Source organism: Lampetra fluviatilis, chromosome 4 (genome assembly GCF_964198595.1).
Source record: "Lampetra fluviatilis chromosome 4, kcLamFluv1.1, whole genome shotgun sequence".
Classification (NCBI taxonomy): Eukaryota; Metazoa; Chordata; class Hyperoartia; order Petromyzontiformes; family Petromyzontidae; genus Lampetra; species Lampetra fluviatilis.
In genome coordinates this window covers 1,976,716-2,004,438 of record NC_136278.1, presented here as the reverse complement: position 1 = coordinate 2,004,438, position 27,723 = coordinate 1,976,716, and the positions used below count along the sequence as shown (strand labels likewise).

Sequence of the window (27,723 nt, the reverse complement as noted above, 5' to 3'; positions counted from 1 at the left end):
GAAAGTGGGTTCCTCAACCCATTTATGCAGACCTGACACTGTTTGCCTGTCCTTCCCCCGCACCTCTGATGACCACGGTTGACTACGTAGGGTGCGAAATAAGTTCAACAAACATACAACATACACACCCATGTGTTTTCCTCCGGGAACTCTGACTTCCTCCGAAATGAAAAATAAATATTTCAAGGCAGGAGCCTCCTGCAAGAGACCCTTAATGCTTAAGTGATACTCTCCTGGGTACATAAATTCAATTATTTGATTGTAACAACGATTTCTATTGTGTAAAACAATCTCTCGCGTGACTGAGCCGTCTTATTACATATTTTTTTTTCGCAAAAGAGGCTTAGAAACGTCGATCGTAGAGCGACTCTGCCACCACCCCCCACCACCACCTCCACAATATTGTCTCCAGCTTCCCACTTCACCCATCTCTGCCAACCGCGACGTGTCCAATCGGCGGGGCTTACCTGCCCCTAAATTGGACATTTGCAAACATCACGCACCACCGTGGCATTTCACAATTCGCATGTTTGTAATAAAAGAAAAACGGGAAATGTTACTGCCTATTCCGCGAAGGAGCTTTGTTTGTGTCATGGCAGGAGTGGGGAGGGGAGGAGGGGGGCTATAGCAGAGGCCAGGGTTGCAGGCTGAGTACGTGAACGCCATCTGTGAGATAACAAACAGCTCTCTGCTGTCGATGTGGGTGGAAGCTGGCCCAGCGAGTGTTGGGGCAAGGCGCTGGGTGCTGCTTGCTACAGCAGATAATATCTCCACACAGTCGAGCAGGACGGATGGGCTGTGTCTCTCGCTCACTCTCTCTCCCCTACCCCATGGTGCCTTTGGCGCCGAGTCGATGGTGGCTGTGCCCTGGAGGAGGATAAGTCAGTTGGGTGAAGTTTGTAACCGCGGTACGGCTGATGAGACCGGTGCGGGCGGTGCGGTGCAGACACGCCGGGCAACGGGAGCGAGTGGGAGCCCGAAGCTAACTGTTTGCTCTATGAGACCTCCTTTACCAATAGCAAAATATAGTAATAGGTTTTTACCCTTTTATCTGGTACAAAAACTGACACCTTTATACAAGGGATCGTGTTTGCAATAACCACAACACAAGCAGTTAAAATGCAAACAAAAAGAAACAGCTCTGATAATGATATGCACTGTCCTTGAAGTTGAGTGGTCCACACCCGAGACAGCTTTTCTTAGAGCCTAGACTTCATTGGTGTTAGATCAGATGATGCCTACTAACTGTTGCTGTTTGCTGACAGCCAGCACTCTCTCTCTGTCTTCCTGGTCTCCGTAGCCACAGCCTCGCGCTGATTTTCAGCATTTGGCGGAATTCCTGTTATGCTGTCCCAGCACAATTGTCTTAGAGCATTGTTTAAAAAAATATATATTATTTGGTGATGCTGTGTCGGCAGTGGTGCACAAGCACAATTGACAATATTTACATATTCTTTCATAGCGTGTAATATGTGCTATAAAACAGGGACATTGCTTGAAGTGTTACCCATTATATGCTTCTCTTTTTAGGCCGCAGTGTTCTTTCCGTGAACGTCTGGCAGTTCACCAGCGTTGACGAAAGCAAGGCTGACTGCTGATGAAACACTGTGTCGATGCTGCTGAAAGGATTCACTCCCAAAAGGCCGTGGGGCTGATGGGTTGTTTAAAGAATACTTGTATTCCTTTGACGCAGAGAGATGGGTAAATGAAGAAGACATTGTCTGATAATTTTTTTTTATTGTGGGTGAGCTTTGTCTTCCGTGAAACCTGTGCGCGCCCAAACACACACACACCTGCCCCTTTATACCGCTCACCTGCTCACGCTATTCATAGCCGTGGTGGGATGTGGTAGCCTGTAGGGGCAGACTGTGTGTACATGCGTGTTGTATTTGTTATCGCGCTGCGCTACGAACCCGCGACCCGAGTTCGATTCCCGCTCACGGCCAACACCAGTTGGTCATCGGCCTCCCCTAGGTCGACACAGCCTCAAATGAGTACCTGTTGCGGTGTGTAAACATCGCCACTAGGGAGACAAAGGCGGCTGGGCGTGGTGTTGGCCACCAACCCCCTCGTGTGCCTTGCCGGCCTTCATAGGTGCTCACTAACAGCACTTGCCCCAAAAGTGCGTCAAAGGCTACACGGGGGATATTTGTATTTGTATGGATAGGGCAGTGGTGTAGTGGTTGGCTTACAGCAATACGAACCCGGTGACCTGAGTTCATTATCCGCTCACGACCAATAACAGTGGCTAATAGATCAACTGTCCTGGGCCTTCCTGAGGTCTACTCGGCCCTAAATGAGTACTCGGTGCGGATCAGCACTAGGGGGGGGGCAAAGGTGGCCCGGCTGTGGTGTAGGACCCAGCCACCCCCTCGTGGGCCTTTATAAGTGCTCGCTTTACAACACTTTCCTATTCCACGGGCGACGATGACACGGGGTGATAATCGCCGTGCATTTTGGACGAACCCCCGTTGGTCAACGCGACGAGGTGGCCTGTTCAAGGCAGTGCAGCAAGTAGGTTGCGAACGTGACCTTGCTCATGAATTTTGATCACTTTTCTTGAATGGGCGAATATTCCCAAAACAATCTTGGACAATGCCGTTGGGCTGTCCTCCCCGCCCCCCTCCCGCACCTCCGATTAGCACGGTTGGCTACGTACGGTGCGGAAGAAGTTCAACATACATACACGTACACACGTTATGGGAAACGTTTGTCTTAACGACTCCTGTGTTGAATTGAGTTTGACCTTTCGAAAAGTTAAAACACGCACGCATATGTATTATCTAACATTATAATGCAAATTAATGATTTAAACAAATGCTAAATAGCCCTGTTATAGGAAGCAAAACTGCTGGGTGTGGTTTTCAAAATAGGCCCTTGTGAATTGTATAAGCGCCATATTTGTGTCAGTTGAGAATAATGAGTCACTTAATTAAAATAAATCAGAGCAGAAGCCCTCCGCAAGTGTATGAATAATTGAATTCTAGTTGCCTGAGCCCTGGGTCCCGCCACTGTCGCCTCTCGCTCTGCGCTCCTCTTCGCTGATCCACGTGGAGTCACCGTGTAGGCGAAATGCATTGTTGTAATCATCGTCGTCAGCCATGGTCAATCCACAGCTAGATGAAGGCCTCCCATCACTGAGACGTCTCAACACTTGTTCTTCAGGAGGGTCCTGCATTGGGATGTTTGGCCAGATAGACCGAGCGTTTGGTAAATTAACGGATGAGACGGAAAGATTCTTTGCAGGTTTGCAGAGCGCTTGATATGCCAGGGCATGCCACGATGCATCGCTTCATTGATTAACATCGATTCTTACACTCACGACGTTAGACATTTGGCACAAATATAATTGAGACTGAGATTATAAAAGAGGGTTCAAATTTATACTTTTTGTTTTTTTCGGTAAAGTCACGCAGGTAAAATTTTTAAATAAATTAAATCACAACGTTTCGGGCGCAACACAAGCGTCCTTCTTCAGGTGGGGACAACTCTAATTAGGGTTAAAATTTGTAACGCGAAAAAAAATCACTGCCTTGAGGTCGATTGTCAGCGTAAACATATTGCTGTAGGTCTCCGGTCAAGAGCTGACAAACATAGAATTCCCATCATCAGTGGACCAAGTAATTTGCCTCATGTGGAGTGTGACGCTAGGGCTGAGATGAATCTGGCAATACCTGCTACTGGTCACCAATATTCTACGATACTCAGGTGGCAAAACCATGAAATAAAGGTACGGCCCTGCAATTCCTTAGTCATGGCAATGCTGGAGACAGGGACTCCATGTATCGTTTCATATTCCTCCATCAACCGCGTCACAATATCAACGGGCCGATGTGGCACATTTCCTTCATGATTGGCAAATGAAAGACACGCCACTGTACGGTCGTGCAAATTGTCACCACCCAAGCCAAACTACGGACCATATCGTGAAACCACTGTGGCTCTGGGCTCCGCAAACGGAGGAGGAACAGCAAAAAACGACACGAACTCTCTCCCGGATAGACTTCGACATTGCCATGAAGCTTCCCGAATACATTTGACGCCGTCACGCGCACGAACTTGGACAGGATGTGGAAATGTCCACTGTTGGATCAAGGACAATCAAAGAGAGAAGAGAGTGCATTTTCGCTAACCCTCTCCGCGCACGTGGTGGGAACGCACTTTGGCATTCTGACTCTGTACTTTCCCCCTCGCTGCAGTCTTTCATGTTGAGTTGAAGGCTTCCGTCAGACTTCACCTGATGTTGTTGTTGTTATCGGTGTGAGATGTCAGAAGCGTGTTGTTTTCCCACCGCGTGCCCCCGTGCCCATTATTCACGCGGTCTGCCCCGCGCTCCGCCGCGTTTGTGTTTGCTTTGTACACTCATTTGTCCTCTTGAGGATCTCGCACGGGGGCTGCCTGTCTATGGGGCCCGAGATGAATGCAGCCAGATTAGAGGTCTCGCGCGCTGTGGAGCGTGCCGTGCCGTGTGAGTAGAACATCCACCTTCAAATCCTCTTGTGAATTTGTAATTCGCGAGCAGCTTGCGTGGAGTTTCTTTGCACGAGCAAGCGGCAATGCACCTGGTGACCTGCACGAAAACGCAGGGCGTGTTATGTGTGTGCGCGCGCGTGTGTGGATGCGTAGTGGCTATTGGGGAGCGGTGGCGCAGTGGTTAGCGCACCGCGCTACGAACCCGGTGAGCCGAGTTCTATTAATTCCCGCTCACGGTCCAGGGCCTCGCCTAGGTTGACTCAGCCTGAAACGAGCAACCGGGTGCAGTGTGTCAACATCAGCACTAAGGAGAAAAAGGTTGCCGAGCATGGTGTAGGCCACTCACCCCCTCGTGTGCCGTGCGGCCTTTATAGGTGCTCACTAACAACACTTGACCCAACAGTCTGTTAAAGCTATACGGGGGATCTTTGTTTGTGGTTGTGTAGCGGTTAGTGCACTGCTCTACGAACCCGTTGACCCGAGTTCGATTCCGTCTCACGGCCAAGAACAAATATTTAAACTCGTCTTGGGTTACCCCTAGGTCGAATCAGCCTTAAATTATCACCTGGTATGATATATGAACATCATCATTTGGGGAGATAAAGGTGGCCGGGCATGGTTTTGGCCACACCACCACCTGCTGTGTATCACTGGCCGTAATAGGTGCTGGTTAACAGCCTGTGTTGGCTATATATAGGGAGTCTTTCCGTGTGTACATGCACGTAATTGGAATAGATCCCAAAATGTGTTATAAATATTTATGTTTAAAAACATGCAAACCCATGACAATAGATCAACTGATATAGCAGTAGGAGGGCAGAATTCGTTAAAGTAAAGGTGACAAGTTAGAACAATACATTAAAACATTTTAGGCAATTGAAAGCATACAAAAGTTAAATAACAATCACTATATTTCTGAAATACAACTTAAAATTGAACTTCTATAATCAGACGACATTCAATCTGTGAGGCTGTGCCGCTTGTTTGAGAGTCAACAGTGGCTGTGTAAAGATCTGTCTGATCCCTGCGACGAATGTCATCAACTCACGCTCCTGCCACTCAGGCCCATGAACAGAGACGAACACGGGGCCACTTTGACGCCGAAGACAACAGATTTCAGGGCGTACACCACCACCATTGTCGTAATGCCACGAGGTAAACAACAGTTCCACGGAAACACTTTTCACGTTGAACTTGTGCCTCTCACTGCCACGGTGACATGAATGTATACTCCCCAAACCAATTCTCTCAACCCATTCTTCTCACTGCCCTTCCATCTGTCCATCTTGTCCATCCGTCCATCTATCCATCTCTCTATCTGTCAATCCGTCCGTCTCTCTGTCCATCCGTCCGTCTGTCAATCTTTCCATCCGCTCGTTTGATCGTCAATCCACCCACCATACCCAGCACACACTGCCCCACTGCCATTCTAGATCCTTCTTTATGCTTCCAGCGCCTTGCAGGCCTCTCCGCGGGGAGGATTACATTATTGCTGCGGGCTGCATCACAAAGGTAAGCCCCCCGCTGACCCTCCCACGCAGAGCAAGTTCACGTGTATAGCTACAGCTTGTGTCCATAGGGACCAGGGAGAGTGCAACAGTTGTTACTGCACAGAATAATTGAATAAAGCCAGCTTATCTGTAGGATGGCCCATAGGTCCCTACGTCCCTTTACCTATACGATCCCAGTGCAGCTTTTAATAAAGGTGCAGGTATTGTAATCGTAAGTGGAATTGAGCCTTGCTAACGCCTAAGCACCTGGATGAAATGACCACAGCTCTGGCGGGGTTGTCATCGGCACCTGTTGGGGATGTGCTTTAACGTGGACGATGCAGTTACATTCATTGTTGTACTGTACTTTTCCACGCTCTCGCAAATGGTGCGCTCTCTAGCTTCATCAGCTCGCACTGAACGGTGTGGTGAAGTATGGACACATTTTTCCCACGACCCACACGACACGGGGAGGCTCTCATCCAGCAGTGGATTTACTACGACAGCTGTACATGTACACAGTGTGTATCTTTGCTCGAATAATGATTAAGGTCACAGCACAGTGTATATTGTGTGTTCACACTTGTTTACTGTTTGAAAGTGCAATATATACGGGGGTGTGTATCAAATTTCACGTGGAAATTAAATACTATACTAGCGACGCACCTCAATAGCATTTGATGAGATTTTGAAAAATGACCCTTGTGTATTTTGACAGGCAATGCTACGATGGTTGAATTCGTTTCTAATTCCCGTTGCGACGTGAATATTTGCATGTGCACGCAGAAAAAAAGTGGCTTATTTGTGTGTCCCTGAGACACACACATCTAACCGTGCGAATAAATGCAACAGATATCACACACACGTAACAAAACAGCTAACACACGCATACACACACGTGTCTACTTGTCTCTCAAATTCTTCGTTTTTTCGGTAAAGTCACGTAGGTAAAAAAAATGAAATTTAAATTAATTTTATTTTCATTAATTTTAATTCCATTTTTTTACCTACGTGACTTTACCGAAAAAAACTAACAGTATGAATCCTTGCAGTCACGAAAGCTTCAAATCTAGAATTTGTCTCTCATACCCAGCGCGTTTTGTTTTTAAACACACCCGCGAAACCTAAAACAACACAATTATCAGAGATATCTGTCGCCGCTGTCATCTTTTCAGAGGTCGCTAATCTCGCTCATCCCGCCGATGGAAATATGAGCCCTCCTCGGGAGGATAGGGTTGAGAAAGCCCTGCTTGAGATGTGCGCCGCTCATGTTCATGCATGAGGTGGGAACAGAGAAGAACTCTTGTCTCTCGCTCTCTCTCCGTGCGCAGAGACCGCACGGGTCCTTCACAAAGTGGCGAGGGATCGCCGTTTGATGTGCAAGGCGACGATGGGCGCTGTGATGTTTGCATCCGAGGCAAACACACGAAAAAAGAAAGAGGCAAGCCCGGCCGAGCGTCTTAACACAACCCCTGTCGCCGCCACCGCCGCCTCGCTTGCCAAAACCCGTACTCGCAGCAACCTTTGTTCATCCGCCCGCTGCGTGAAAGCGCCGGTCACCGCGGCGATTGTTTTGGCCGTGCGGTTGCTCGAATCGAACGGAGTAAACACGCTCGGTCACAAATGGCACGGACAGATGTGCCGGCGAGAATGGCCCCTGGCAATTGATGCTGCCCGGGCGAGATGGATCGTGGCATCACCGCACGCTCGCGAGGGATGGATGGAAATGGAGTGGGGAGGCGGTTCAGGACCGGTTCAGATATAAATTACATTTTGCGTTATCTGGGTGAGAACCCTGTTGAGATCGGACGAATGTCTGTGTCGGTTATATGAGCGATTTGATAAGACTTCACCACGCTGGTCAATGCCGGTTGGTGAATGGTAGAGCCCAGAACCAGCACAGATCGTAGCAGTGGCCGAGAATCGAACTCGGGCTACAGTGCAGCGTGCTACCCGCTGCGTCAGTGCTCCACCCCTGTTAACACATTCCATGTACAAATGAAAACGACTTCTCAAATTCACCATCCTCATGAGCCATTGTCTATCCACTGCTGGATGAACGCCTCGCCACACCATCTCGTGCTCTTCTGATGCCACAATCAATCTCACTCCTGTGCTCCTACACCGCGGTGGTCATTCTCTCAGGTACACATTGGCTGTGCCTGCGAGGATTGAACTGACTATTTCATTCCATTCGATGTTTATTTTTCGAGATGAAAACCCATAGAGATTGGATGAATGTCACGTGTAAAAAAAGACTCAATGACCTACACATCACCCAGCAATGGATAAACACACATTTATATATTTAGGAAAATACTTACAAGAGGTTTGTCCACCACTAAGGAGAAGTGATGCAATCAGCTCATCTGCATGGGCAAGGATGACAAATGGATTGTCACATTGCAAGACCATTAACATGGCAATAGCTTGGGGAGGCATGCATCCAGCTGTGGATAGATGATAGCTTCTGATGATTAACCGATGCTAGATTTATTGATGCACTTGACAATCCACTTTTGATCATTATCGTTTAATAATTTCGCTACAGATGTCAGCACAATGAACTTCACAGTTCACTCCCTTCACCCACTTACTCCACCTACTCTCAACAACATCCCCTACTTTGTGGACAGAGAGCTGTTGTGGGTGATCAAGTTTGTTTTACCCAGAACACCCCTCAATTAATTTTGCACGTTAGTTTGTGAAAATAATTATAGCCACTCTTATGGTAATTCAGACATGTAGATGACATAGTCGTGTTCTGCATGTCTTATGAATGTTTACGACTTTAAGTAATGCATGCTATTATAATTATACAAAATTAAAAATGCCTGTCGGTGAAGCAATTACGAAACTGTCTGGAATATTAAATCACAAACTAATTTAAATCCTTCTGGCTGTCCCTATAGAGCTTGTTGGTGATGCCCTGGCTGTCCCTGGGGCTCATTGGTACTGCCCTGGCTGCCCCGGATGTCCATGGGGCCAGTTGGTGCTGCCCTTGATCTGTTGTTGTTGGTTGCGGGCCCTGCTGATCGTTTCTTCTCTTCTCGAGCTGTGCTGCACTGTTGCTCTCTCCCTCCTCTCTCTCCCGTTTTCCCCTACCCTGACCCCACCCCTCCAATCACCCATCCCCCTTATTCCATAATCTAAGTGCTTTTTTATATTTATAAAGCATCTTGAAATGCGATTGCATTTAGAAGCTATATAAATTCAAATTGTTGTTATTGTTTGTTCAACAGTCAAGTCATGCCTTAGCTTTGTCAATGTTCTCCAGCCTGGAATTGGAAATGTCATAGTTTTTATAAAATCAAGGCGATGTATGCTATACTTTTCCCCATTTAAAAAAGACAAATAGAGCCGTGAAAACAGTTGTAATGTTTGTGCGAGAAGGCAGCCCAGATGGTCTTTGATGATTGTGGCTAAGTGTTTATGATTTAGAAACTCATAAAAAATGCAATCTTACAATACGCAGTGTGGTAATAATCACGCTTGACTTTTATTTTGAGTGGCAACCAGAGGTAGAGTAGTTAGCCAACGGTAGGGCATCCAACTGGGTGGCGGTGGTTGTGGTGACACTATAAGACTGGTACTTAAACTTCTTGAATTACTTGTTAAGATTGTAACAACGGGTAAATACTATTTTTAAATTGGATTATTATCCCCGTATGTTGCCAGTCATTACTGAAGTTTTCTAAAAGCCTCCCATCATAATCATTACTTTTCTTTTGCTCGTATTTATCTTGACACGCACTTTTCAATCTTCCTTTTAAGTTGTTCATTCATTTCTATTAGTTTATATATTGACTTTATTGTCCGCACATCTGTGTTGGTTAACACTTTACCTTTCATCGATGCGTTTCTATTTTTCCTACTTATGTTTCGTCGATTTTTTTCTCATGTCGCAGTTCAGAGTCTTCGCAGGAATAGCATCTCCTTGACCGACTCATCTTCTGATTAAAAATGCGTTATCGTGTGCACTTGGAACCGTTCTTATATTCAAACACGAAGCAAAATTGGCACTGGTGCAAACAAGCACAATTGTCAAAATCCCAACGCATTCATCAACACCACTAAAATAAACGTAATAGCAGTGTTCTAGGAGTCAACCGATAATGAAAGAAAAAATCTCGTTCAGGAAAGGTTTCTCTATCAATGGCCACATACATTTGCAGAATATTCCATACAGGTGAATGCTTAGTTTGTTATAGGGATGGGCAAAAAAGCATCAATTCGTTGGTAATATTGATGTTCTGGTTCCGATACAGCAACGTTTTGACACGGACTATTTTACGTCAATGTTGATGTTTTGACATTGATGTTGACACATGGTGATGATGTATCCAATAACATCGCTGGCAGGTGTATATGCTGTATAAATGTGTTTCTACTTATTATATATTGTGTAGATAGGTTTAAAGTTAATATTCTGGGAAAATTATGTAAGTTTGCTATTGGTTGAGTGCTGATCCAGCAACAACAGCATTGTGCCTTTGTATAGTTTTGCATAATATTACAAACGATTCCATTCTTCCAAATATTTTGGAAAGTAGACTTAAGATCGGGGTTGAGTGTTGACATTTCAGTAACAGCCTTAGGCCATTGTATTTATTTTTCGATACACTATTAACCTTTTTTGCTATATATCCTGGAAACTCAAGTAACCAATATTTGTGTTGAGCTTTGATTCTGCGACAATAGCCTTCTTTCCTTTTCGTAGTTTAAGTATGTTATTTTAGAATTCATCATTATATTTGATTATAATTTTTTTTATATGGCATTGGAAAAAAAGAGCAGGCTAAAATTGCGTGTTTTTAATGTTGTAAGCTCTTCCACGGCACCCGTGGTGGCAGCAGCTGAGTGGAGTATCGTCAACTTGTTCCACCAGAGCACTGTGTTGTTTTTGGGAAGTCATCCGTGATATATGCCCACATGGTTTGCACCTCACCGCCTTTCAATTTCGACAAACATGTTTTTATATTGACATTTCCCCTTCCTATGAATAAGTAAATTGAAAGTATCGAAAACGCTAAATCTCGAAAACACATGAATGTTTTTCGATATATCCGAGGTTTTTCTTGCAATGTCACATCCCTAGCTCGTTACAAGTCTCTCGAAAAGTACAGCTTCGGGCTGTCTTATTGGGGTCGTGGTCCATATCCACTCGAGGCTGTTCAAACTGAAAACAAAATCATCAGCGTCCTTACGGGGAACACAAGCACTGCATACCTCATGGGACCTCCTTTGCCAGTACCAAAATATGAGAATAGGTTTTCTCCTTTTTTATGGCAAAGGAGGTACCATTATGTAGATGCTCACCCCGAGCGCAGATTACTCTGATAGCGCATTGTCTTTGTGCTGTACGCCTTTTGGCGTCCTCTGGTCTAACACCGTTTTGAGAATAGGCTCAAAAGAAAGCTGTCTCTGGTGTGGACCAATCAGTTTCAAAGACAATGAATATATTATCAGAGTATGTTTTTTGTTTGCATTCTGACCACAAGTATTGTGGTTAATGCAGCAAATGATTCCCTGTAAAAGGTTTCAGTTTGGTGTTTTAATATCTTAACACCTGTTTTGTTGCCATAAAAAAAGGGGAAAACCTATTCTCATCATTCATACCTGTCAACCCCTTATCAAGGGGCCTAGCTTATTACAGACCAATTCAGACCTGATTGGTCACCCTGTGCCCTTATACATTTCAACGTTCATCCTACACAGTCCTATCACAAGGGAGAAACACAAGAAATAGACAAACACATAAACAAATAGACAAACGTTCAAGGGGCACACAAAATAAATAGACAAAACTTAGCTTTTTTGCCCGTATTGAAACGGCTGTACGCCGTATGGCACCTGAAAACTAAATTTCCCTGTACAAAAATACGGGGTAAACCGAAAGGTTGACAGGTATAGTAACACAATGGATAAGCAGACACTGCTCCGTCTAAATATATCTACACATATAAAACAATATAAGCAAAACATTCACAATCAGTGAATATTTTCAGAAGCGTTGATTCAAACCAACCAAAGCGTGAACTGGTTTCCACACGCAGTGTCTCATCAGCAGTCGGGCTATCATTAGCATATTTCCCTAACTTAATTTGTACTGTGATCAGTCTAAACACGACCGACTTGCGCTACCGGTAATCTATTATTTATTCTTGGTTCTTTCGGTAAAGGCAAGTAAAAGGGAAATAATAAAATAATAACATTTCTCACGACGTTTCGGCCGCAGCCGTCCTCAGGTTAGGAAGCTGTCTTTCCGACAGCTAATTAGGACGCTGTCTTTCCGACAGCTCTGTTCTTCACCTGAGGACGGCTGCTTGCGTTGTGGCCGAAACGTCGTGAGAATTTTTATTATGTTTTATTTTTATTATTTTCCTTCGACGTGACTTTACAGAAAGAACCAAGAATATGAATCCCTGCAGTCACGAAAGCTTTAAATCGAAATCTATTATTTAACAATGATGTATATTGTGCAACATGTTCCATTTCTCAAGTGACAGTTGCTTTTGCCATAATACAGTGGGTTCTTTTGGGTTACATCACGTAAATATATAAACGTGTCGTTAAACCCGCGACCACCCGACACAACCAATTAGTAAGATTTATCACGTAAGCAGAACGTGTCATTCGTTACTAGTACAGCAACACCGGTGTGTTGCAGAGCAAACCCACAACATTAACAATCTGAGTACGACGTTTCGCCAGTAATTACAACCAGCTTCATCAGGCGGACAGCCAGATTATGTGGAGAAATCCTCCTGCTTCGTTCACTTTGCCCCGAATTCCATTCGCTTCTCTCTTGCTGTACTTTCGAGAGAAAAAAAAGTTCAGCTTTTTGAATACATATTTATAAATGTTTTCGTGACCCACGTTTCCACGTGCAAATGCGAATCCATCGTGGGCGCTCCTCCCGAGTGAATGAACTGGGAGCCCGAGACACAAACTCCCGTCCCGCTGCTGCTGAAGTGCCACCACGTTGCCGCAAAAGCCACGGTCCATGACCACCCCCCTCCTCTAATCCATCACACACAGAGGGTGTGATCGCGCCTAGAAACCGCGCCTCTTGTCCGAGCCGAGCGCCGATTGGTTCGTTTGAATCTCGTGTCCCTTGACCCGGAAGCGCTTCGCGATCGCGCGGCCTCAGCATTCTGCAGCCGTTTCGCAGGCCTCATTCAATGTGACAACAAAAAAACATCAAATTTGTGTCCTCTGCATTAATTAGCAAGGCGACTGGTCACCGACGACTGGCTGTCCGAGTGCGTGCTGTGGGACCCGGGCGCTCTGTCTGATAACAAGGCAAGTCCCTTGCGGCGTGGCGGCGGCGGCGTGTGTGGCCGCGAGCGAGGTCGTTTTAGGCGAGCCGCAGGCTTCAGGACGAGAGGCGAGGAGGCCCGCACGTGTTAAAGATGTTTTTTTTGTATTCAGAGTTATCAAAGTGCTCATTGGTGTTTATGTACGGCTTTGATCAATTGTGTTGGGGTAGAGGAGCGTGTTAATGATGTGTGCGGTTCATAGTCGCATAGGTGACGAGCTCGTTTCTGAAAAATAAGTTACTACCTCAGTGGGCTTTGCCTGGTGGGGAGGGGGATGGTTTAGTTTAATTTGTACGTGTTTGAGTGGTTTGTTTACCTTTACTATGCACTACTATCATGTTTTGTATTGTTGTAACGTTCTTACCGGCTCCTACTGGACATGTGTGAAATATCGCTTTATAGCTCATCGTATTCCAGTATAAATAACATTCTGATTCTGAAGGAACGAGGGGTTTTTGAGACGGAAAGAGGGACAATCAAAAGGAGACGGACATGGACGGATACAGTCCGATGCTTCGCAACTTATGAGCGTTTCGTTCGCCACACTTAACACATTTCACCCTTGGTCCAAGTTAACCCGTGCGGTGCGTTCTGCAGCAGCAGCAAACACGCGGCTGTGAAACGATGACCAACTCGAGTGAGTTCAAGCTGAATCAAAGCCCCGAGGATGGCATCACGGCCGTCAAGTTTGGACCCAACTCGTCGCAGTTCTTGCTCGTGTCGTCGTGGGACTGCACGGTGCGGCTGCACGACGTCACGGGCAATACGCAGCGCGTCAAGTACACGCACGCGGGGCCCGTGCTGGACTGTGCCTTCCAGGTACCCGCAAATGTTGCCTTTGTTGCGTTTCTCTGCGTTTGAATGCGCACTACCGTTTAGGTACAGAGTCTTGTGTGTTGCACTGTTAATTGCACTCGCCAAAATGATACCGCTTGAACCCACATTGTATCACGTCCCACCAATTCTCAGATCCCTGCATTTGTTTCAGAATACAAATTAAAATGGGCTACATATTCAACCTCACTTTTTAAAATCCGAAATGGTCTTTGCTCCATCGCAACTCTCCCCCCACACATTACTCAATACTCTCCTGCTGACACCCTTCACTCCACCACTCAGGCCTCTTGCTGAAATTTACTCAACTCCAAATTGTGAGGTTGATTATTCTGTTGTTGCCTCCGAAATTGAAGTAAATTGGATACCAAACCATCCACATTTTATTCATTCGAAAGTGTCGAGCTAATGTGACTATAGCTTCAATACTGCCAACAGTAATTAGATGGGGAGGCAGATGGATAATGGCAAGCCGATTGATGTGAAAATGTTGATAGACAGGCGGAAAATCTACGAGTCAAAGAAGTGATGATGAGATTGGTTGAGAACTCAGGAGACCAGAATAGTCTCACTTTCAAGAATCACCTGGGGCATTAGTGTGCCAGTCGGGGGTGATGATTGCTATATAAATATAAAATCCGAATTCAGCAATTTGTGGGCAATTTGACATCATTTACATTTGGAGCAGATGGCGCGTAGTATTACGGTTATTACACCCGCAGTAATAACTCGAGCTGCTGCTGGATTTGAACCATGAACCTCTGCAACAATCTGCGAATGCGCTAGGCCATGTCACTGCTATGTATGGACCTAAGATGGATTCTGATTTTTGGCAGGACATGACACATGCGTGGAGCGGAGGCCTGGACAACACTGTTAAATTGTACGATCTCAACTCTGAACAAGGTATGTCGCATGCTGTGTGTTTTCTTTGTTGGCTTTTGCACACTTTTATTTTTGCACTGTATGGCGTATAGCATGCATGGATACCCATAGCACGTGTTTGAAAGTCCCATTTTGCTGCTTTTGCCCTATTAGAAATCATGGTTGGCACGCACGAGGCGGCAGTGCGGTGCGTCGAGTTCTGCCCGGAGGTGAACGTAATGGTGACGGGCAGCTGGGATCAGACGGTGAAACTTTGGGATCCCCGCACACCGTGCAACGCTGGCTCGTTCCCCCAGCCCGAGCGGGTAACAATGCACATCGACCTCCCTGCGAAGAAGGGCATCACTCAAAATGTTGTCCTGTTACAATTACATCTCATCCTTCTAGGACCAAATATAGAGTTACATTTAGATGTTTGCAATGAAAGATACATTCAATATGTAGTATTTTTTTTATCACGGTTGCTGAGCACAGCCCTAAAATGGCAAGTGAGTAGGACTTTTCTTTTTAAGGTGTAATAGTTCATGTTTCTTGAATTGATAAAGGTTTTAAGAACTTTAAAAAATTGACGATGGGAGTGAATTCAAAAGTCGAGCAATGTGAGGAAAGAAACATAAAGACAAGTGTTTTTAGCACAGTATGAGATGAAACAGCATTGTAGATTGAACCATCAGCATGGGTGGAGGAGTCCATTCTGTGTAAGAATAAGATTAATGCAAATTTTGTACAAAGCGAAATGTTATATTGAGGCTCACGGAGTAAAGAAAATTGTACACAATTCTGCTCGGCAGCATTAACTCGCTGTTGCCTCTGAACCCCGCCGTGATCGCTGCGCCCGGGAAGGTGTACACGATGGCAGTGTCGGGCGACCGCCTGATCGTGGGCACGGCCGGGCGGCGTGTCCTCGTGTGGGACCTGCGCAATATGGGCTACGTGCAGCAGCGTCGCGAGTCCAGCCTCAAGTACCAGACGCGCTGCATCCGCGCCTTCCCCAACAAGCAGGTGCGTGCACGGACTGTCCCACACGGTCCCAGTACAATTCTGATGTTTTTTTCGGGTTGTTCTGTGTCGTTCGAAACGACGTTTGATATTTCAGCTCATGTTGCTGAGAGCTTCTTCGGGAACTGAATAAAAGCATTGAATTTTCCCGTTCGTGATGCTCTTTTCCACCTCTCACCAACCGTGTTGCTCAAAATGTATGAGAATGACGGAATACACGTAGATATTCTCAAGCTGTAGTGGGACCGCTACAGTGTATTGGTCATTTCTGAATATTCTCCACGATGGGGGTGCTCTTGTCCACAAAATTCAGGCCAATCGACAGCATTTGATTCACATGCCACACACTGCTGTTGAGATTGGAGAAAACTACAGTTGCGTATAGATCAGTGACAGTGTTGGTTTTTTTGTTGCAGGCTTACGTGCTGAGCTCCATCGAGGGCCGAGTGGCCGTCGAGTACCTGGACCCGAACCCTGAGGTACAGAAGAAGAAGTACGCCTTCAAGTGCCACCGCCTCAAGGACAACGGCGTTGAACTCATCTACCCTGTCAACGCCATTGCCTTTCATAATGTGCACAACACCTTCGCCACCGGTCAGTAGCACTTCCAACATGCAGAGAGGCACACACTACTAGCTCTGCAAAGTGTGTGTGTCATTAAATCGGTGTTCTTCACAAATGATGGGTGGGGGGGGGGCTACACATTTGAAACCATTGGGGTTTGACAGCATGATGGGGGATGTTTTCAAATTTGTGTATTGTCGGGGGGCCGTAAGTCAGACTACACTAAGGGCCACCAGGGGCCGCCACTGGCCTGTGGGCCTTGAAATGAAGAACACTGGACTAAATATTTCATTCGCGGCTGCATTTGCTAGAACAAAATGTAACATGTTTTTCTTCAATTCACAGAGTTGAGTATACTCTTAATGTACCACTGGCTGATTGCTTTTGTGGCTTCCCAGGTGGCTCGGACGGCTTCGTGAACATCTGGGACCCGTTCAACAAGAAGAGGTTGTGCCAGTTCCACCGCTACCCGACGAGCATTGCGTCGCTCGCCTTCAGCATGGACGGCTCCATGATTGCCATCGCCTCCTCCTACATGTACGAGCAGGAGGACATCGCACACCCCGCCGATGAGATCTACATTCGCAACGTCACCGACGCCGAGACCAAGCCCAAGTGAGTGCCCGCTGCCTCTGTGCGCTGGTTGAGTGCACAGCACCGCTCATGAGTTTGAAAAGTAATTTAATAGAACGACTTTTTGTGTTTAGTTTGTTGTCCTTTCTCCGCACCTTCGATTAGCACGGATTTCTACATATGGTGCGAAAGTAATTCTACATACATACGCCATACCTTGTATATTGTGAGAGTTATTTGACCACAGCTTGGTGAAGGTGGGGAGCAGAGCCATGGAAATAAATCGTACGATTTATTTTGTTGTACTGCCCTCTAATGGTCATCACATAGCCTGTCACCAATAATTTCAGTAATTTTTTAATCCTTTATATTAAGTTCGCTTGCTTGCTTGCGTGCTTGCTTGCTTGCGTGCTTGCTTGCTTACGACCGTGCAAATCTTTCGGTCGTTTTTCACCCACTTCCCGTGATCCAATCGAGCTGACATTTTCCACACAGACTCGTTGTGACAGACAATTAATGTTCGTGAAAAAAAATTCCCAAAATTTTACACTTTTTAGGCAAAAAAAAATTATTTTACATATATTCAAATAGAACTCATTTTTGGCTTTGGCTGAACGTCACAGTATAAGAGCCCAGAGCGTAACCCCTCCACAGGCCGTGGCGGAGTAGCGCAGTTGGTAGCGCCCTCGCTTCCCATGCCAAAGGTCGCGGGATCGATCCCCGCGTCCTCCACAGGCGAATATATTTTTAAATCCTTTATATTAAGTTCGCTGCCACGCATATAAAGGATTTATAGTGAAAAACTTTGTTTTTACGGGTTATACTTATTAAAAAATATAATCTGTGAGAAATACAAATATTTTTCGAAGTGTCATGCAACAACATTTTTTTCCAATAGCAGGGTGTGTGGGAAAGTTAAACTTTAAAGTTTTTTTCTTTCTAACCAGGTGAAAACTCAAGAAACCAAGGGTAGTCTCATTTGTAAGAGTGACCTACATCACCTAATTTAAAAAAGCTAAATAAAAGATGGTAAAGCAGTGAAGTGAAGAAATTTGAGCAAAAACACAATGAGGAGTTAACATATTTTTAAACCTCTAGTGTGCATATAAAAAGGTCACTTCAAGGGATATCAAAATAAGTTGTGTGAAAACATGACTATTTTCTAGTATATGGGCTTGTATTGCTTTTGCAAGAGTTCTGAGTGGATTCTTTATCACATCGCATGTTGGCACATTGGACTAGCATTGTGGAAAAAAGAGCACAACGTCGCAATCATCTGGGTTTCATGTTCATAAAAGTCATTGGCATTGGTCAACTCCGCCGAGCGCGGGTGTTCACGAAGACTGAATCATCGTTAAACCGATACCCGATGCGGAGTGGTTAAAATCACCGCTGGGAATTTCAGAGGTTGCATGGCATGGTGTTAGTCCCACCACCGCTTCAAGCCACATGCTCGCCAAAGTCATCCAAAATTGTCTTTGCTTACACGTATGTGAGCACACTCTTGATTGTGCTCACTTGCAGTCATCTGTGTGTGATTAGCATTTTTGTGCGAGTATATTTGACGCTTGCATAATTCACACCATAGCGTAAAATGGAGATCTTTCGCACATTGCGTACCAAATGTTTTATTTTTCTTTCTACAAAGCTCAAATATGCTTTGAAATTTAAAGTAATAAAAATGTGTTGAGATAATTTATTCAGTCTACAATGAACCATTGTCTGGTGGCAAACAGCAGTTTACATAATACAATGTTTAGCATATAAAAAAGCAGAAAAATCACAGGTCAAGCGTTTAAATCACTGAACCAGTTACTAGCTATACAACACATACAGCAGTATCTTCCTGCGTCACAATCTACATGTTATTAAATGTTTTTTTCGTCATGGACCATTATATTATTTCAAATGGAAATATTTTCAGGAGCTAAATGGCAATGTCGAGATCTTGTTGCCATTAGAGTGCTTCAGGAGAGAGTTGGTGCAATTTTACTATTCCATTTAAGATACGCGGATTAAAGTGGTTTACTATATGGTCAATAGTTTGGGTTGCATGGCCAGTCGCATTGTGGCTTGTCTTTAACTTTACATTCTTGAAGGAGATGTGCGCAGCGGCCTGTTGATGATTCAGATGCGGTTGATAGTTACACCAGTGTCTTCAAGGGATGTCAAAGCCAGGAGGTGCAATGTTTGGGTCTCGAAAGAGGTGTTTGTTCTGGACGTCGGCGTTCGTCTGTCCGCCAGCCTTCTTTCTGCATATTGTCCATTCTACCAATGTAATAAGATGGCTTACCTATTACATTCAGACCAAGCTTTTTTTCTGGTGTAGATTGTATAGAGTCTGGTTGTCTTGAGCTTGCAAGACAGTTCTTCTCACATACGTTTATTCAGCATTATGCCAACACTAGATTTCCTTGAGAAATTTGCACTTGCCGCTAGTCCCTGCAGTTTATCCATTTATTTTATTAGCACTTTCCAATGAGTCCCAGGCTGCGGAACAGCACTGGAGCGGAGGACCTCACTAACATACTGTAAGCAATGTTATTCATTTGGGGTTTTCTTTACTTGCTTTTGAAAAAAATATTTAATTAGGTAATGTAAAAATGCTAGAGTTGTAAATAATAATTTGGTGCTTTGTTTTTTTCCAGGTCGTCTTAGGGGGAATAATCCAACGTAACACCAGAAGAGCACGACTCTACATCTCCACTATCTCTCCTGCTTTATGATCTCCTTTGTGACTTTTTCAAATTATTTTCTTCTAGTATGAAGCACTGTTGGGCTTGACAAATGGGATGTTGCAGATTGTTCATTTGGTCTTTTGTAAATGTCTTTCCAAGAGGCAATTCACAGTCCCTGCATCACTGTGCTTTGACCGTTTGCCAAGATTCTGCCGCACATTTTGTTTATATTTTCTTTCAAGTACTTGCAGTCCATATGTCGAGCTTCTTTCGCACCGTACGTAGTCAATCGTGTATTGGTAGTTGTCCCTATCAATGCATGGCGTGTTTTTGAATATAAGTGTTGTAAGTGTTTGAAGCAAGGGACGTTTGCTCATAAAAACAGCTGTCACAGAACATCTGTTGCTCAGCTGCACCATCGCTGTTATTCAGTAAAGTGTACTGGATAACAGCTGAGCACAGATTTTAGTTATAAGCAATGCAGACCTTTTTTAACAAAAGGAGCTGATAAAATGAAGGCAGCATTCTGATAAAGTTTCTTAGATGTGCACATAATGCGTATGATGTGCAATGGTGTCTTTTTGTCAATACTTAAGGTTTTCTTTTAAGAATCGGTCAATTGTGGCTTTTTAAAACTGGTTACACAGTAAAATGCAGGGGCCCAGTGAATTGTACTCCATAGGGAACATTTTCTTGCGTCCTTTGACCACAAAGCTGTCACTTTCAAAGTTACGTTCTTTACAATTTCCCTCTATCTAATGCAACACAATTTTCACACACTTTTGCGTAAACATGTTTAAAATGTACCCGTTTACATTTAATAAAGAAAAACAAATAAGTATAAACAGCTAATTCTTATGTGTGTTTATTCTAAATCCACATTCGTGAAATGTGATGGAGCAGACTCGGGTGAAGAGGGTGCATCACCTATAGACTGGTCTTAGAATTTAGAGAGCATAAAGTTTTAAGTGAATATAGCTGATATTTAATACAAAACTAAATAATTATCTGCCATTGTGCATGGAACAGTGAAGCTATGTACATGGCGCACTGGGTGTTGGTGTGACATTCAGATTTTCTTAATTTTACCGATTTGATTCGATGTGAGCTGCGATAATCTTGTGAATATAAGCAGATATGAGGACTAAACTGAAATGTCTGGACCTTTTGAACTACTGCTGCAACTTCTCAAGATACGTCGCGTGAAGATGTGTTTTTTCTTTGCACATTCTTCAACCCATGAATGAAATGTTTTGTATTGGTCAATAACATTTTTATGGTGGAGTACCGTAGCAAACAGGCCATAATAACGATGGCACTTTACTAGAGCAGTGAGCTATTCACTTTTTTTCTTTTCCGAGGCCATGAAAAAGATAGTTTATAATAGAATGCAGTGCATACGGTGACAATTACACTAATCATAACAGCTTCTTAATTCACGATAGTGTGCGATTAAGATGTGAATCGTAGCGCTCCTGATAGGGCAGTGTTCTTCATTGCAAGGTCCACAGGCCATTGGTGGCCCCTGGTGGCCTTTAGTGCAGCCCCCACGAATATGAAACACCACATCATGCTGTCAAACCCAATGGTTTCAAATGTGTGGTGGCCCTCACTGATGTCTTATCGGTAAAAGTGGCCCCTCTCTGAAAATTAGTGAAGAACACTGATGGGGGGGGGGGGGTGGCAGACGAGAGGATGGACCAAGCCCCGCTATTGGCTGAGTAGCACGCGGCTCACATGGGTGATGGGCACACGTGAGTCTGCAGCTTCCCCGCAGCCGCGGAAGGTCAGAACAGCGCTGGCGGGCAGCACAGTGATGCCAGCCGAGGGGCGCCACGCCCAGCCGTCTGTGCCTCGTTCATACATCTGCACGGACACCTGGTTACACACGGGACACAGAACGGTGCTTTACAGTACGTCGATATGCCTGCCCATCCCATTCAGTACGCGGAAGAAATGTAAATATGCGTCGGTTAAAATCAATGCTTTATGAGCATCAGTGACCACAAAAAAAGCAAATCAAATTTGGCTACATTTTCTATTCTGATAAAGATATCGTTTGATTGTTGTGCGACAAATATTGTCACCGGAGTGAAAGTGCTGTCCCCCTATTGCATAGTACAGGTCATGCCATAGTTTTGTTCTCTAACATGGGGTACAGGGACTCCTACTTACAAACATTTGACTTAAGAATTTCAGAGAGACGAACAAACCTGTCTATGTTCAGTTGCCTGTTCGGACCGAGAGTCGGAAGTTCAACTGCCGTGCAATAGATGGTGGTGGTGGTGGGATCTACATCTGCAGAACATGAATAACCAGTGGCATCTACGGGAGATTATACAACTTTTAAAGCCAAATCATGAAATCGCTGGGAGGGCTACATCTTCACACACCTTGCGAATTATCTGGAAGATAATCTGGCAGACTCACCGTGGGCATGTACCCGAGCAGCGCCCACAGATATCCCAGGATGGTGCTGTGCTGGTGCTTGAACTCCAGCGTCTCGATGTGAGCGCGATCCATGCCGAGGTGGGAGCAGCTGTGGAAGTCGCCCAGAAGGCGGCGTCCACCCTGCAGCTCCAGCACATCCCAGGTGCCCAGGGCGCGCAGCCCGGCCCGCGCTCGCCGCACAGCATCCGCCGACAGCCGCCCTGCGTACCAGTGGGTAAAATACATCCTACATTGCAGTGCTCTTCATTGCGAGACCCGCGGGCCACTGGCGGCCCCTGGTGGCCTTTATTGCAGCCCCCGACAATACACAAATGTGTGGCGGCCCTCGCAATGATGTCTTGTCAAGCGAAAGTAGCCCGCCTCTGAAAATTAGTGAAGTACGCTGCTATATTGTATTGGAGCACGGAAGGCCCGTGGATGGGGGGTGAGCGGAGACGATCTTTATTTGTGTATTTATAATAACTGACAAGCAAGCGACTGCGGAGTAGAACAAGCAATGGGGCCTTTCTTCAAATGCTTCCCATCAACAGCATAGGAGCGGCAAGTCTGGTGGTGCTCCCTATGTACTCTGTGACCTAGCTCGCTAAGAGAGGGCGAGTTGTCAAAATGCTATCACAGGTGAACCATTCAACGGCAGCAACGAAGACGTTCATCAACTTACAGCCAATGCCGTTGAATGGCTAAAGAACTTGGGCACTAATTAATAGCGTTCGTTGCTGTTTCAAAAATCAGTTGCTTGTCTGTGCAACATTGCTGTACAGAAGAAGACTGACAAGGACATGCTCAGTAAGGCAAGAGGCCCGAGGCTGTTTGCCTCTCGGCAAAGATAAATCAGTACGGTAAGTCCTCGCTTCACATGTGTTCACACTGCGTGTTTTCACTATAATGCGGTTCATCCATTGGGGAACACTTTGCACAACGTGGAACGTGCCCGTTGTAACGCGGAACGTGCACCGTTATAACGGGGTTTCTGAGCGGTCAACGACAAACTACTTTTTTGAGTTGAGCAGCTTTGCGGATTAATACAGTTCGTGCAGTGGTACAGTAACGTGGCAGTGTACCTTCAGTTATTTCTCCCACCATCTCACTCTGCGTACATCGCATCTCGCCAAACTTTACCGTTGCATTATGGGGAAGTAGTTTTTTTTTAACATGGCACTTTTCAGGAACGTGTCTCCCGTGTTAAACGAGGACTACCTGTAATGCAAAAGGCGCGAGTGTCCCTCTCCGCGGTTGAAGCACCCTTGTGTGTTTGTGTGCGAGCGTTGTCTTGATGGTCACTGTGCTCCTTTACCGTTGAGCCAGTGCGGCGTGAGCGAGTCGGTAACCCGCGCCATCCACCCACGTTGCAGCGAGCGGACGAAAGCGGCCACCTCCGCGGCCGGGACCACCACCGGCTCAGGCTCCGTGCTGGGGATCAGCTCCGTGCTGGGGACCTGCAGTTCGCATGCCGGGTTGAGCAGCAGCAGGCGGGCGTGCACGGCCTCTTTGTGGAGCTCCACCCCGAGACCGCTTAGGTGCTTGCGCAGTTGCTCGCTCTTCAGCTGTAGGGAGGTCCCGGGTCGGCCATACGGATGAGTGGGAAAGTGTGGTCATCAGGCATTCAAAGGTGGGCAATGCAATGCGTTTCGAATTGACACTGCGTCTCCATGTGATCGCATCTCAAGACGCTGTGCAGAAACAGTGAGCATATTGAACTAACCGCCCTCGCTGAGATTCTATATATTGCCGTGATTGGAATGACACTTCTTTCAATGTTCCCTACTGCCAAGCTTGCAGGACAGGCGGTGAGACACCTAATGCCCTAAGGGACAGCTGCCACTGGGGAATGGCCCTTTTTAAATGTTTAAAGTGCTCTGAGATGTCCCGGGGTATAGGAGGGAGCTATAGCAAAGCAACATTATTATTATTAAGAACTGATTATACTGTATGCTTATATTGTTGTATGTATAATGAGAATAATAGTTTTAATATATACACATTGTTACGCGCATAGTAGTCATAAACAATTACAATATAGACAAGTAAATAACTTATTAAAGGAAAATTCTTGACAAAGTATAACCCCCTAAAAATGGTACTTTGATGTAATTTCTGAGTCTCAATACTTATTCTGGAGAGTCCTACTTTGGGATGTTTAACCAAATATTTTGCCTGTGGAGGGAAACCAGAGCACCCTGGCTAAAACCCACACGTAGCATGTAGTAACACTCGAAGTTTCACAGACGGCTTTTATGAATGCGCTTGCTGTAGCCCCATCTGACCACCTCGCACCCTGGCAGATTCGGGAGTCTCTTAAATTTGCGTGATCCACCTACACTTGCCTTCAGAGCGCTAGATTAGAGGTGTGTGCCACCGCACCCAGCGTTGATGGCAAGGCTTCGCTGGGGGGCATGGAGGTTTGTTTTTGGGGATGTCTACCAAGCGGCTGGTCTGAATTATCCACTAACCATGTTTTGCCAACATTCCGAATCCACTGGCTCTGCAGAGAACCATGTGGTTTATGTGACCGTAATCACGTGCGCAAATGGGGGGGGGGAAAAAATCGGTGCATGCAAGTGCAACTGTTTCGGTAAACACTTCAACAATTTTCTAGTATTACACCACAATTGCAGGGAATTATCCCACCATAAATAATCGTAACAAAACTTTGTAACGCGTACATATTAACAATACTAATGCTAATTTGTAATGCGCACAATTTTTGCTTTCCTGGAGGCAGCGACCCTGATGCGCAAACGGACAAGTCATTCGATCGCGAACTCGGAGGTGTGGAAGGCACTTGCATATAGCGGTGCACGAGGTGGCAGTTGCACAATTTAAAAAAAGCAACCTTCTGCTCCATAAGCCAGCCCGGCATGTCTACCGATCTCTAAAAAAGCAACCCTCTCCCTCATAACCCAGCCCGGCATGTCATCTAATCTCTAAAAAAGCAACCCTCTCCCTCATAACCCAGCCCGGCATGTCATCTAATCTCTAAAAAAGCAACACTCTGCCCCATGCCCCAGCCCGGCATGTCTACCGATCTTGGGTTCATTGCACACATCGCTCGCCGTGCAAAAATAAATACAGAAGTCTTTAAAGTTGCAGGCGGATAAGAGGTTGTAAATTCTATAGCATCCCTTCGAAATTCAATTTAAATTAAGCATGATTTTACCACGTATCAAGCAAGAGTGTGACGATGCACAAGTTAATCGATTGTCAATTCTCAAGCTGAAAATACGTGCATCGAATTGCATGTTCAAGAATCAATTACTTTAGTTTTGTATGGAGTTAATCTCAGCAATTTACTGACTGGGGTGAATTTTGCACCCCTAGTCCTGAGCAAGGAAGGAGCAGTTTGACAAGTGATACATGGCAGTGTACTGCAGTGGCATAAAATGAGCCTTAAGATGCGGCCACTTTTAAAATTACACAGTTGTGGTGGTGTGTCGGAGAAGCACATGGGCTTGTGCAACGTAGGTTTAACAGTGGTGACCGCAAGTTGGAATCCAGCGCCATAAATTCACAGCGCGGGACGAAAGGATGGCCATAGCGGAGTATGGAAAATGTAGATCGTTTACAGCTTCAAACTGCCCCATGCACTTGTACACCCTGCACACTACACATTGCAGTTCTCTTCTAATTAATTATTCTCAAAAACTTTCGAGAAGCTTAACGATCAGAGTGCAGATAAAAGCAACGGCTCTGTTACGACGCATCACTGATGCAAAAAAAAGTAGTTATGTTAGTCACGTAATTGTATGGATGCTCGTGGTTATATTAAAGAAATATATTCGGGGTTCCCCCCCACCCAGTCATATTCCAATGTTGTCATGTGTCATGTCATGAAATGAAGACATTTCCTTTCATAATACAGATTTTTTTGGGTTAGATCGCGTAAATGTATAAATGTGTCGTTAAACCCGCCACCACCCGACACAGCCAATTAGTAAGGTTTGTCAAGTAAACAGAACAAGCCAATTCGTCACTAGTACAGCACTAACCGGTGTGTTGGAGAGCAAAGCCACAACATTAACAATCTGAGTACGACGTTTCGCCAGTAATTACAACTAGCTTCATTAGGCGACAGCCAGATGTTTAGCTCGCAGTTAGAAAATGAAGCCACTTCAATATCCACACTAGGGACATCTTTTACATTCCCTGCAAGGAGTGTTTTAGGATGATGAATAAAAATATGTTAATTCTCGGCTCTGATAGAAGCCAAATTAAGTTGAAGGATAAATGTATTGTCATTGTTAACCGTGTACATGCAATCAACAATTCATATAATTCTGTTTAACCATGGAATCTTGATGAATATCAAAACCCAGAATCTCCACAGTGCTGGCTCAATGCCCTCACATGGAATAGCCACCCGATCACCTTAACTTACAGAAAATCAAATACTCTTTTAAATCACAATTGTTAAGCAAATAGCTTGTGCTCATTGGTTGTGATCATTGGTTGTGCATACCTTGATGAGTTTCACAGGATCGACACACGGCGTGTAGCCGCCGCCCAGCCAACTGCCACCCCTTGGATCATGGATGTCCCAGTGACCCTGGCGCGGGGTCACCAGACCCGACCACGTCTTCAGGTCAATGCAGTAGAGTCCAGATCCTGGGTCACGTGCATGAGAGTGTAAACATCGTGTTGCACCGTCAAGCCGTGAGATCTTTCATGTCTATTCCCAGAATACGGATCGAACACACGCAATTCCGTCCAAATATGGACTTGCAAACCACAGGTGGGGTCAATACTGGCGTGGGGGTTAACACACGGCGTTAAGCACCCAATGACCTGACTTCCATTTCCAGCCCCAGCTAACACACTTCATCAACTTGCATCGACCAGTGTGGTGAATTATCGGGCAAAAGTTTTCCCTGTCAATCTGGTAATGGAGTGTTCCTGAATTGGCAAGTGCTGAATGCAAAATTAATGAATGCTCCTTAAGTCTAGGCTCGATGGGGAATTCTGAAGTCTTCTGCAGCTGTCGATCTTAGCCTGCTCCGAGCGTTTCCGACGCGACTTACCCGTGAAGACGATCACGCTGACGTCACGCCGGGAGCTGTGCCGCTCGTCTGGAACCCGCACCCCGCACAGGATGTCCTCATGTGCCACCCCGGCCACCTCCCTGTCGGCAGGGATAATATCGGTCGCGAAAGCCTACGTGTTAAACTGGCACGCATGTGTTTGATATGAGTACACGACACGCTGCGTGTTGTGGTCCCAGTTGCATCCGTTGACAAACATTGGGAGTATCCCTGGGTTGACTAATAGCATGTGGGGAGATGGCCCAATTGCCTCCACTGCCTCATTTCTGCTCAGCATTTGACAAACATATGGCGAGATATTTGCGCACGTGCACCTCGTCTGAAACACAACTTGGTGGTGAACGGTGGCGGTTAGTGTGTCGCAGCGGTACAGGCACTGCACTGCACACATGGTGACCTGAGGTTCATTTCCGGCCAT

General features: G+C 45.6%; 2 protein-coding genes across 2 annotated transcripts; one reads left to right on the top strand and one right to left on the bottom strand.

Moving 5' to 3' along the window:
* Positions 1-13,073: 13,073 nt before the first annotated feature.
* On the top strand, positions 13,074-20,653 carry BUB3 (BUB3 mitotic checkpoint protein). The gene is made up of 8 exons (XM_078855307.1): positions 13,074-13,268; positions 13,883-14,104; positions 14,956-15,025; positions 15,158-15,309; positions 15,848-16,006; positions 16,420-16,597; positions 16,966-17,182; positions 19,789-20,653. Exons 2-8 carry the CDS (start codon positions 13,910-13,912, stop codon positions 19,796-19,798), a joined length of 981 nt encoding a protein of 326 aa, XP_078711433.1. The 5' UTR covers positions 13,074-13,268; positions 13,883-13,909; the 3' UTR covers positions 19,799-20,653.
* A 383-nt stretch (positions 20,654-21,036) lies between these two features.
* LOC144931375 (uncharacterized) lies at positions 21,037-27,723 on the bottom strand. Its single transcript, XM_078855180.1, has 6 exons — positions 27,677-27,723; positions 27,285-27,385; positions 26,726-26,871; positions 23,564-23,813; positions 22,210-22,469; positions 21,037-21,696 (listed from the first exon to the last, which is right to left on the bottom strand). Exons 1-6 carry the CDS (start codon positions 27,721-27,723, stop codon positions 21,529-21,531), a joined length of 972 nt encoding a protein of 323 aa, XP_078711306.1. The 3' UTR covers positions 21,037-21,528.

Coding starts and splice junctions, on each gene's coding strand:
- BUB3 (XM_078855307.1), top strand. CDS start 13,910: ATGACCAACTCGAGTGAGTTCAAGCTGAATCAAAGCCCCGAGGATGGC. Junction 15,310..15,847: donor CGTTCCCCCAGCCCGAGCGG/GTAACAATGCAC, acceptor GCGCCCGGGAAG/GTGTACACGATGGCAGTGTC. Junction 16,007..16,419: donor GCGCCTTCCCCAACAAGCAG/GTGCGTGCACGG, acceptor TTTTTGTTGCAG/GCTTACGTGCTGAGCTCCAT.
- LOC144931375 (XM_078855180.1), bottom strand. CDS start 27,723: ATGGCCGGAAATGAACCTCAGGTCACCATGTGTGCAGTGCAGTGCCT. Junction 26,872..27,284: donor CAGCGTGATCGTCTTCACGG/GTAAGTCGCGTC, acceptor CACGTGACCCAG/GATCTGGACTCTACTGCATT. Junction 22,470..23,563: donor CACGCCGCACTGGCTCAACG/GTAAAGGAGCAC, acceptor ACTGGTACGCAG/GGCGGCTGTCGGCGGATGCT.